The 12,314-nt window shown below is 41.1% G+C and overlaps 1 protein-coding gene across 1 annotated transcript; it reads right to left on the bottom strand.

Moving 5' to 3' along the window:
- Positions 1 to 413: 413 nt before the first annotated feature.
- On the bottom strand, positions 414 to 9,595 carry LOC125528318 (Guanylate-binding family protein). The gene is made up of 14 exons (XM_087531296.1): positions 9,206 to 9,595; positions 7,132 to 7,293; positions 6,367 to 6,432; positions 6,040 to 6,183; positions 5,758 to 5,871; positions 5,528 to 5,629; positions 4,602 to 4,787; positions 3,786 to 3,875; positions 3,576 to 3,710; positions 3,112 to 3,234; positions 2,906 to 2,991; positions 1,882 to 2,494; positions 1,709 to 1,786; positions 414 to 1,622 (listed from the first exon to the last, which is right to left on the bottom strand). The coding sequence occupies exons 1-14, from the start codon at positions 9,464 to 9,466 to the stop codon at positions 573 to 575; spliced, it is 3,210 nt and encodes a 1,069-aa protein (XP_087387422.1). The 5' UTR covers positions 9,467 to 9,595; the 3' UTR covers positions 414 to 572.
- Positions 9,596 to 12,314: the final 2,719 nt, after the last annotated feature.

The following is a 12,314-nucleotide window of genomic DNA, read 5'->3' as shown; positions in this document are numbered from 1 at the left end:
GAGACTCCGATCCATACCAAAGCCTAGAGCCTACAAAATAGAACTCACACTCTCAAAGAAAACCTGAAAAAAATAGAGTTATCTCAAGAAGATAACTTCAACCACACTCCAAGTCCAATGGTAGCATCGTATCCCTACCTGGAAAGGGTTCAAATCTGCATCCACAAAAGCCTTTGGAACTGCAGGACAGAGAGAAGCAAATGAAGAAAGCCAAGCGCGCAGTCCCCGACGCTGCGAGAACTGATGGCTGGGCTCAACGATGTGAGCAGAGGTTGTCGCATGCTCAGCCCTGTGACTTCTAAGATCACCAGATCAATCTCAAGCTACAATTGGATAACGCGGAGATGCATTGCTGAAACAAGGCTCAGGAAAGTTTATGTGCAAGTGAAGAAAGCAAAGCGCACAGAGTCCTGAACAACAAAGTCCACAAACCAACAAGTCCCACGCCAAGTTATACATATGCTGTTTCACAATCTGACCTAAAACGTGTCACCAGCACACAACGCTGCACGAAATCTAGAATTAGCACACGAGTTAAAATGATGTGTTACATATTGTTGAGGAAGAGGCAGTCAAGCGCCGCCAACGACGTGCTTCTCATACAAGGCGACGATGTCCTTCTTGTTGGGGTTCTTCAGCTGCAGCAGCTGGGCGCCGAACCCCTGCTTGGTCAGCTCCTGCTTCAGCTTCAGCACCGTGAACTTGGTGTAGTCCTCGGTCTCGGTCTCCGTCCCCTCCAGCTGCTGGCTCCCGTTGTTCGTGTCCTCTCCGAAGAACACGGATCCGCCATCCTCCGTGTGATTGTTCTTGAACGGGCTCGTTGTGCTCTTCGATCTTTTCCTTCGCCTCCCGGTGTCGTCGTCGTCGACGTCCATGTAATGGACGGACTCGGTGGCTTCGCCCCTCGTGCGCCTAGAGTAGGAGGCCTTCACCTTGCTGTCAAGTGCAGTTTCGTTGAGCCGAACAGAGGTGAGCTCCTGCTGGAGCATGTCCAGCTTGCCTTGGGTTGACTGCAGCTGCAGTGACAGGGCCTCGGCTCTCTTATTGGCTTCAGCGCAAGCTTCACGCTCTGTTGCCAGCAGACTCTCAAGCACTTGGACCGTGTTGGATCTCTGCTGGTTGTTCTGTTCCAACATCTCCCCAATCTGCTTTTCCCTCTCATCAACCCTCTCGTCAAGCATCCTGACCTTGGATAGAGCATCCAACTCAGACTGATGAAGCCGCTCCATTTCTTCCACCATCTTACTTTTCTCGCGCTCTAGAGTTTCAACCTGTCGCTCCATTCTTTCTATCAAAGTGAGTCTCTCCATTGCTAGTCGCTGAGCTTCACCCTTGTCTCTCTGAGCAGCAGCAGCTTCTACACGAGCTAAATCAGCCAACTCGACTGCTCGTTTAGCCTCCCTTTCAGCATCCTTGCACCTCATGTCGGCCTCATCAAACTTTTTGCACTCAGATAGGAACTTCTCCTGAAGATGGTTCTTTTCTTGTTCCAGGATCCTCACTTCCTGCTCACGGGACTGAGCTTCAGTTTTAATAGACTCCAAGTTATCAGTCAATGATCTGATTTCTCCCTTCAGAGCCACTGAATCTGACTCGTGGTTCTTCAACTTTGCTTCAGTAACCTGCATTTGGCCATGAGACATTACATGTTACATCGCATTTGAGGGCGGGAAAGGAGGGAGGGAGGGAGGTGGAGGGGGGGGGGTACCTCAAGCCTCGACATCAAACTTGTCTTGTGAACTTCAGTTTGGTTGATTTTTGCATTCAATGTAGCTATCAGTTCTTCCTGTTGACAGAACGAGGAACTAAAAAGTAAACAACCAAGAACGCACGCAACTAAAATTCAGAAGGTAAAATGTCGAGTGCAAGAGAAAGGTTTACCTTCTCGTGCAGCTGGGTAGCAAGTTCTGCCCTCAATGCATCTTCCCTTTCTTGCACTTTCTTATTTGTGCGTTCCTGTGCTGAAGCTGCTCTTTCAAGAGCTGTTTTGGCCTCATTGGCAGCATATTCATATTTACGTTTCCACTCAGAAGCTTCCTCTTGAGCAGATTCAGCCTGCTCTCGTACAGCAGATAATCTGCCCTCACTGATGCTTACCCGAGATTCCAGAGAAGCAATCAGGGATTTTAACTTGCTTTCATCTGCCTTCTGCTGTGAAATGCAGTGATCGTATTTGCTCTTCCAATCAGCACATTCTCGTTTTGCTTGTTCAAGGGCAGAAGACAAGCTCTGACAGCGCTCATCCAACTTGCTAACCTTGTTTTGAAGTTCAGCTATTCGAACAGAGTAATCCTTTGACATTTTCTGCTTATCATTGATAGTTTCCTCATAGCGCCTTAAATACTCAGCTCTGTGCCCCTCACTTGCCTCTAGTTGCTTCCTGAGCAATGATACCTTATCATCGCTTGAACTGCATTTCAGTCTCAGGGCATTCCTTTCAGCATCTATATGCTCCAATTGTTTTCTGAAAAGGTCTAGCATTGGGCCCGCCAAACTGCAGCAATTCATTGGCATATGATGAAATTTAAGTGAATACACAAGCAAATAAAACAAGTGAGGGCCATGGTTAAGATGTTCAGCAGAACAGATAATGTAAAGATGGTAACAAAGGATAGATTTGGTTCCTGAAAGTATATCATACAGCTAAGGTTGCAAGCAGCGCGTCCACTAAGCCCACGCTTAATCAAGTAGATAGTACAATGTAAACTAACCCAGCAAATACGAGCTATAACTGATTTGAGCAGTTTGAATAGGAAACAGGCAAAAGCGTGCGCCGCTTGTGTATCCCTACATGCAGCCAACTTGAACCGCGTAGCTTCAAAGTTATATTATCAAATTCAAAGTACAAATTATGATATATCATGTCCCAAAATGAAAACATTACGAACAATGATGAGGTGCTTACCACTGATGCAGAAATGTAACGAGCTTTGTCCATTTCTTCGGCCCATAAGAAGTCGCCTCATACTCCATGAGGAGGCCATCGAGGATCTGCATTATATCAAACATAATTGTGTTAGTATTATTGAACTTTAAGCTAAAATAAAATGAATAGAGCATTCCAACGGTTTGCAGTATTGCATCTCAGAGAAAAGCTTAAAATAGTCTTACCCTGACTACATCATCCAACTTTGAATCAGGACGGTTACATGCTGCCCGCACTTTTGACTCCATGCTCTGTATTTTATTTGAACATTGCAAATCGGCCTCTAGAAAAGCATTCCTTTTAAAATCCTGCATTCATAGCATTATCATTTAGCACACTTTGGTACTGATGTACTCCCTCTGATTCACAATATAAGTAGTGCATATATTATGAAACGACACTTAGGCCATAACTTCAAACAAACAAAAAAAATCATATATTATGAAATTCTTCACATTGGTAATTCTTTTTACATCAATGATCAAGCCTATAAACTCTATGAATGGCAGAAATTCTAAAACCACTTATATTATGAATCACATGGAGTACTTTTAACAGCAAGCACCTATGGATTGATAGAACATTAATGAGAAAGACAAGTAATAGCAGGCATGGTCAACTGAAGTAGTAGATGAGGAGCAGCAGTCACCTCAAATCTCTTCCTTAGAGTAGTCTGAAGAAGCTTTTCAAATTTAGAACGAGCTGACCCAGCACCAAAAGCAGAGGCATTAAAAACACTAATGGCCTTGTTCATTGCACGTTCATGTGCTTCTTGCAAAGCATCCTGCCAAAACCAACATATCAGAACCTCCCAAAAAAGTGGAAGGAGAAATGCATCTTGCTTATTAGCAATGCCTACCTCTTCTGCTGGTTTTTTGCAGTCAAAAGAAGAATTGTAAGTATCCACAGCAGAATCATATGCCCTACGACATTCAGCTTCCTCCACACTCTGCATAACAAAAAACTATGAGACAGCTCCTCCTCAACAGAAATCAGATATCAAAATCGTGATAGAACAGTAGGGACACAGTAACAAAAGAGCAGTGAATCGGTGCCCCCCCCCCCCCTCAAAAAAACAAATGACTGTAGTTGGTCATCAGATCATTTTTGTCACCTCATATCACTACATGTATAATTTCTCTAAAATGTTCATAAAGTCCTAACGAATAACTGTAGTTGCTCACCAGACCATTTTTTGTCACCTCATATCACTAAGTGTGTCATTTCTCAAAAATGTTCATAAAGTCCTTTCATCCGTTGCCTCAATATACTTTAGTCAGTTCTCTGAACTGTTCATATCTTACCTTCTTACTCCACTAAGCAATTATGTAATTTAAGTGATAATTCACAGCATGTCATCCATAACATCATAATCACTAAGTTATATTTATAATGACATAAAAATCTAGCGGATATAAAGCACGCACCATTTCCTCCAAATATTACCTGCTGCAAATGAGCTCTACAACAGTTTAAACTCTTTAAATGCTTATGGATCGGAATGGGCTAAAAAGGTAGAAAGCAATTTAAATGAATAATATACTGCAGAACAGGTATGTTTTTCAATAGCATTGTCGTAATTAAATTGCAAGCAATACCAACAGTTGGTTGTGCGATTTATACATAAGAACAACATAAGACATGAATCATAATACCGTCATCAATTTGGGCATACCTGCCATGAAGAAGATATTGTCGGGACTGCACCAGTATTAATCGCATCAAGAAATGATTGTGTCAACCCAGCAAGGATGGGGCCTGTCATGGTACTAGCTCCAAGTTGTTTAGGTCTTGTGCGATCAAACACAAATTTTGTGAAAGCATCCAGGCCAGATGTAAACTCTGGACGAAATGTATTCATCTGCAAACAAGAGACAAACTAAGCAGACAAAAAAAAATAGATAGTACAGAAATGAAAGCATTCGTCAAGAACAAAAAAACTGGCTTTTAGGCATCCAGCTGTGGGTACAAATTTAAGGTAACTTTGTTGCCCTGTACTTCTAACTTAGCCTAGATTAGCTTAGATTTAGCTATGGCTTTTCATTTGTACAGTTGTGAGCAAATATATAGAAATATGTGCAGTAGAATGCAACTGCTTTCTTTCAGGAAAATAAAGAGCATTTATCAAGAACAAACACTTAAGCAAATAAGACCATAACGAAAATGTATAAAATTATAATGTGCAGAACTCTAAGGGAACACACAAAACATTCATTTGCACCATATCTTGCTAAACCAAGTACTCCCTCCGTTCAGAATTACTTGTCGCAGAAATGGACGTATCTAGACGTATTTTAGTTCTAGATACATCCATATCCGAGACAAGTAATTCCGAACGGAGGGAGTACATACAATCTTCAGAGAATTTTCCTGTAACAACTTCTACTCTTAAGCAAAAAAAGCATTCATTGTCTAACAATGAACTGCATGGATAACTCTCCTAATCTTACACTAGGCATTATAGATAAGCTAATAAGAAAAGCTTTGCAAAAATAAGATTTTACCCGAATGGTAATGATACATGGTCTGCTTCTTGCGGACATTGCCATAAAATGGTACTATGGTAGGTTGTCCATTGCAGTTGACAGGAATAATACTTACAGGAAGTTGATCAAGGCGCTGGAGATCTTTCTCATTGTTCACAGGTCGCACAAGTGTAAAGCATTCCCTGTCTGGAAAAAGAGCGCGGATTGACTCCCGTATCTTTCAGATATGTTGAGAAAAAGATGCATCAGTATCTTTAAGATATGTTACAAAAAGATAAATCACAACAGTATGTATGCAAATTTACTTAAGCAGACATGCATTAGAAGGAAGTCCTGCCACCATACCGCGTTCTTAGAAGATACATCTCTTCCGCCACTTTGAACAGGCCTTAGAGCTAGTTCAAGGTAATCTCTTGGTGTAATTTTTCTGTTGTCTTCAGACAGGTCCAAGTAGAAGTCCTGTTGGTACCAAAATCAACAAGCCAGTGATTTTCAAATATTTACGGAAGGAAATGCAGGTATGGTTAAACACCGGAGATGTTTGATAGAACATGTATGTACAATTACATAACCATCATATGAAGTGCAAATAGACTTTATTAGGACAAAATAAAGACAATATCTTACCCTCAACAGCCAAACAAAGACAGGTGAGAAGTGCCCAAGTTCAGAGGCACTGGACCTTCCACCTGAGGCCCTAACCCGTATGTGCTTTGTCATTTCTGTGACTAGTGAAAGACGGTCAATTGAGGCTTCATCTATCCCTCCCATCTGGAAGAAGCAACAAGGTTTCAAGAAAATAGATTAGAGTATGAAATGGGGGAAAACAAGCAAGCTTACTGATCAGCTCCTCATATATGACCAGGGACTACACAAGCTTCTGCAATATAACTGTAGCATGCCCTCCAAAAAAAATAGATAGCAGAAACCTTAGTCACTCGCTCAGAAATATACCTGGTTGTATATGAACATGCTTGATAACAAAACAGCCAACGAAAATATTTGGATACTGTAGGTGCCCTGTCAAAAAAGGAAAGAGTAATAAGACAATAGAATAGAAAGCAGATCGAAAATTATATCCTAATGCACATAAGCAACCATAAAAAAATCACCAGAAGCAAAAAAAGACAACAAACATTGCTCAAAATTACAATTAGAAAACATGAAATTGTGTAAACGGAATATAGAAAACTATTTAGTTAGCAACCTATCTTTGAACAAATAGCCAACTAGCAGAGAGAAGGTTGATGTCCTAACACAGAGTTGTGAACATCTCACTAGGAATAGTTGGAGAGAGAAAACACTCCAGAATAAGGTATACTGAATCTAAACGTGATAAGAATGTCAACAGAAATGACCATCACGCTTTAAATATATAGCTTCTGTTTATACTGATGGGGAAAAAACTACTAACTGCACATCGCCTGCTAAGTTTTAAAAAAAACACCACACGAAATTTGCAGACTGTATTTATATGGACAAAAATAGAATTGACAAAATTGACATGAGAAATCTGTATGTCCCAACAAGTCATAGTCATAACCGTGGCATTGAAGGAAAACCCATAAATATTGGAAGTAGAAAATCTTTTGACCATCTCAACATCAAAATTCAACTAGCTACTCAAATAAATGTGATCCCAAATAAATAAAGACATTCTCCAGGATCATTTAGCAGACCATGACATTGTCAGTTTCAAAGTAAAGTTACACAACATACCGTTTGGTCATAAGCATCAATGCCTTCAGTGTCCAACAATACAAGATTGTATTCAGTTCCATCAAGACCAGTCCTCTTCAAAGGTGCACTCCACATCCAAAGTCCCTTGGTGCAAGGTTTGTGTGTCGATGCAACTTGAAAACCACTGCTTCGCCCTAGAAGCTGCATACGTAGATAATTATTATCGTCTGATGATGAAATGGAGAGCGAGGTTGAAAAGCATGCAGCAAGGGAGTATTATTTAGCAAAACAAACACAAAGGTTCAAGTACATCCATCCATCCATGCAAGAAAAAACCTTCTGACACAGTCTGATGGATTAATAGGATAAGGATTTGAATGTGAGCTTCATCTGATGGAGCTGATAGAAGTAACTGGCTATATTTTTGTTCGGTACATACTACACATCACGCTATGAGATGTCAGCCTCTATTCATGTGTTAGCAGTTTCTATTTCCGAAGTACAAAATACTTTTAATCCAAAACACTGTGCATTCAATGACCTGGCAATGTATTGTCTCTTAACGATGTGGTTCAACGTTCCTGTTTTATCGTTCACACTTTCCTTTATGACTTATAATCAAGTATGCCATACATGTACTCTGCAACAGAAGATACTGGATCCTGGTATCTTACCACCCAAAATCATGTCGTTATGGCCTGAGGCACCTAACAGCAGTACCAATGATCTTGTCAAGATGACGTCAATCACTGTATTTCCATCTCAAATGATTGTTTGAATTAACTTTAGCAGTTTTATCGTACACTTTCCTTTATGACTTACAATCAAGCATGTCATACATGCACTCTAAAACAGAAGTACATAAAACTTAAGGCCTCCTTTGGTTTGTAGGAATTTTATAGGAATTCTATAGGTTAGGATTTGCAAAGGATAAATTCCTTTGAAGCCCTTTGGTTTGTAGGAATGGATTCCTATTCATATGTAGGATAGGAATCAATCCTTCACATTTTGGAGGGAAAAAAACATTAGCCTAGACTCAATGGAAAAATTCCTATCCTATGCACCAAATGACATCTCTTCCTCTACAGGAATTGAGATGCATGTCATCTCACTTCCTATGATTTTTCTATTCCTATAAAATGTCTATCCTATGAACCAAAGGAGGCCTAAATATATCCTGGTAACTTGCCACCCAAAATCGTGTCGTTATGGCCAGAGGTACCTAACAGCAGTACCAACGATTTTGTCACGATGACGTCAATCACTGTATTTCCATCTCAAATGATTGTTTGAATTAACTTTTGCAGTTTTCTCGTCTTGTTAGTATCAAGTTTGCAATTCTACCAACTTTATAGTTCCACTATTCCAAGAGATATCTTGGGGTTTAATGCCAGACCGGTTACAAATTTTGTACGTGTTAAGCGAAGCCAAAGGTCCAACAAAGTGAGCACACGGTAGAACCAACGAAATCACAAGTGTGTAGTAGAGGCACCTAAACCCTATAACCCTAAACCACCCAAATACGACTCCAGTTGCTAAATTGTCCATTGGGTCTTCCAAGCACTCTCATGCTAGAGGCACCTAACAACAAACAGTAGCAATGGTTTTGGAAAGATGACGCCAATCACTGCATCTCAATCTCAACTGCGTTTGTCCTGCCAATTTTGTAGTTCAACTATTCCACCAGGAGTTGGAACTGGTTTATATTACTGATGAAGTCCTCCTCACAAATAAAATGTATCCTCTTATAACATACTGACACAACAAATATTCTTCAGCATTAAACGTTTTATCCACCCCGAACCAGCTGCGAAATCTGCACTCTGAGTTCCAACTAGGGTCCCAAATCGTCCACTCCAGCAGAGTGAGTTCACCCACGGTAAAACCCCAACCGAATCCCGCTCGAATTCCACCAAATAACTAAACCCTAGAACCCCAAATCCACCCTAACCCGCTCACTCGGGTCGCCAAACCACCCCTTGCATCTCCCGAACGTCCTCACGCCGGAGCCAAACGCGCCGATCTACCGAGCCGCGGAAACCCTAGGCGCGCATTCGCCGACGAGCCAAGCCAATCGAAACGCCCCCGCGAGGGGCCCAGAGGGAAAGGGTACCTGGTTGAGGACGAAGCTCTTGCCCTGGCGCGCGCGGCCGCAGACGGAGACGACGCCGACGGGGCCCTTGACGAGCTGCAGCGCGGCGACGGCCTCCGGGTCCATGACGAACTTGCCCTTGTCGTCGCAGTAGACGAGCCGCAGCGGGCGGCCCAGGCCCCCCGCCGCGGCGGGCGCCGCGGGGGAGGAGGCGGGGGAGGCGGCCGCCGCGTCGCCCGCCGCGGCGCTGGGGCTCCCGCGCAGGCCCAGCCTCTGGAGCATCGCGCCGTCGTGAGTCGCCGTCAAGGGCTTCGGTCTCTCTCTGTCGCGCTGCCTGTGTTTGTTTCAAAAGGGGAGGGGAATGCGGAGATGGGGCGGAGGAGGAGCAGGCGTGTCGTCCGTGGGGGGTCGAGTCGAGGGTTTGGTTTCTTCGAGTTGGAGTAGAACCAACGCGGTGTTGGAGGCGACGTGGCGGTCGGTCGGCTTTTGGGCTGGAGGCGACGCCCGTTGCGCTGGCTGGACCTCGGTGGGGTGGGGCCTTGGTCGGTTCGCTTCGTTGGTCTTTTTGTTTTTTATAGGCAAGGTCGGTGCGCTCCAGCCAGAAATAAGGGTGACATTCCTCCTTGGGCTTGTGGGCTTCGCTTTTCTACCACAGTGGGCTTTCTCGGTGGATCTTCATTGTGGGCTTTCCCTCTCCCTTACGGCGAACGCTATTTATCGCATCAAGCGATCGCGTGGGGGATGGCTCGCTCAAGGTTTCTCTTCCCGCGCATCGTATTGGGCCACGGGCGAGGGTAGAAAATAAAAATACCAAAGAAAACGAGAGACAGCGCGCGTTGCTAGCCATACCCCCCCCCCCAGTCCCCATACGTGCATAGTTGCAGGAGCGCGTCCTGCTTGAGTTGATTCAAGCCTGTTTTTTTTTCATTTTTTTTCTTTTGTTTCTTTGCTTTTTCTTCTCCATTTTTTCATTCATTCTTTTTTGCATATTTTCTTCGTTATTTTTTCAGTTTCATTTTCTTTTTTTATTTTCGTTATTTTCCCGGTTTCCTTTGTTCTTTTGATTATTATTCTATATTTTTTGTATATGACAAAAACATTTATCAATACACATCTAACTTTTTTTCAATAAAATAGACAATTTTGTAATACATAATCAACATTTTTCTATACAAAATTTTTAAATTTTTTTAAAAATGCCTCATTAATATTTTCCAAAAACAAGATTAATATTTTTTAATACATGGACAACATATGTTTTATACATTCCAAACTTTTTTCTTTAAATGATTAATTAACAGTTTTTAAATGAAAAGATTGGTAGTTTTTTAATAAATGGACAACAATTTTTTATAAACATTTAACCTTTTCCAAATACTTACTCATTTTTGAAACACTTGTATAATATTTTTCTCCAAATGCTTGATTAACATTAAAAAAATACTTGTCCAACATTTTTACAGATATTTGTTCAACATTCTTCAAATACTTATTCAACATTTTTCAAGTACTTGTTCAACATTTTTTAAATAAACCTTCAACATTTTTTAATACTTATTCAACATTATTAAAATATTTTTTTCAATATTTTAAATACGTACTCAACATTTACATATGCTCATTCAACATTTTTTAATACTTATTCACTATTTTTTCAAATACTTGTTCAACTTTTTAAATACTTACTCTACATTTTCAAATACTTGTTCAACCTTTTTCATATACCCATTCAATATGTTTTTAATACTTATTCAATATTTTTTAAATACTTGTTCAACATTTTTCAAATTCTTGTTATACATTTTTAAGACTTATTCAACATTTTTCAAGTACTTGTTCAACATTTTTTAGTACTTATTCAAAAAAGTCAATATTCTTATATATATATATATAATATTTTAAAGTATAAATTAAAAGTAAACAAAAAAAGGAAAACAGAAAAAAGAGGACAGAAAGAAAAGGAAAACAGAAAAAGGGGGCTGGAGCTTCCTACCCGATTGGGCCGCCCCCCATGTCGAGCTCCTCCGATGTGAGAGGTTCGCTCCTGTCTCGCTGAAAGCGAGGAATAGGGGCGTCCCTTCCTTACAAGGCGAAAACACTAATTAAGGAGTAGCCTTTGCAAAGGTCACTCCCACCTCCTCAAGTTGCGACATGTCACATATTGCATGTGTGCCACCTGTCGCAGCCTAGAAGTTTTTCCATTTTTTTCGTAGATACATTTATTCAAAAAAATTTATCTCTTAACCTTGCATCCAAATGTCGAACTGTTTTACCGTTGGATTCCTCTTGTCGAGATCTTCCAATTAGATCCCATGTTGATAAGTTTTGAGAATCTTTTTTCATGAAAAAAACCGGACTGGAAGCATGTTTTTTTTCTTTTCGAAAGTGGCACGATTATGCCTCCACGAAAAGTAAACTCATGCCTCTCGCGGAAGAAAATAAATGTGTGTTTTTTTTGTTTCCGAAAGGCATGACCGTGCCTCTCGCGGAAGCAAATCAGTGTCTACACATAACTAAATCGGTGTTTCTCGCGCAAGGAAAAGAAGAAAACGCTTTTTTTCGTTTCCAAGAGGCGTGCCTCTCGCGTAACCAAATTCATGCCTCTCGCGGAAGTAAAAAAACATGTTCTTTTAATTTCTGAGAGTCACGGCTATGCCCCTCACAGAAGCAAATTTATGCCTCTCACGGAAACAAAAAACAACGCGTTTTTTCATGCAATTTTTTTTGTTTTTTTTCAGAAGCTAGGAAAGACCAATGAAAAATTGAAAAAACAGAAAATCCCACATAAAGAGCTAAAAACATGTGCGATAAAAAAATTAAAAGGGAGCACCCAAAGCACGACACGTGACAACAGTTGAGAGCGTGCAAGTGGTGGGCTCTCGTCCCACCTTAGATGGCCCTTGTAGGGGCTCTCAAAGGAGTGCTACTTCATTAGTTGTTGTGCCGTAGGGAAGCCTCGCATCAGGGGAGCGCTAAATGTGCGGCCCAGGCACGTGGAAGGCCACAACCAAGTTTCTTTGTTATTTTTTAATTTTGTACTCTGTATATATTGTTTTATTTACTTAGTTTTGTACTTCTAGATATTTTATATAAATATATTACAAAAGCACTTCACATAAAACATTTAAAA

Source organism: Triticum urartu, chromosome 1A (genome assembly GCF_056163025.1).
Source record: "Triticum urartu cultivar PI428250 chromosome 1A, HENAU_Tu73, whole genome shotgun sequence".
NCBI lineage: Eukaryota > Viridiplantae > Streptophyta > Magnoliopsida > Poales > Poaceae > Triticum > Triticum urartu.
This window is presented reverse-complemented; position numbering and strand designations above follow the sequence as displayed.

Coding starts and splice junctions, on each gene's coding strand:
- LOC125528318 (XM_087531296.1), bottom strand. CDS start 9,466: ATGCTCCAGAGGCTGGGCCTGCGCGGGAGCCCCAGCGCCGCGGCGGGC. Junction 3,235..3,575: donor CTCTAAGGAAGAGATTTGAG/GTGACTGCTGCT, acceptor CTATGAATGCAG/GATTTTAAAAGGAATGCTTT. Junction 1,623..1,708: donor GTTTGATGTCGAGGCTTGAG/GTACCCCCCCCC, acceptor GGCCAAATGCAG/GTTACTGAAGCAAAGTTGAA.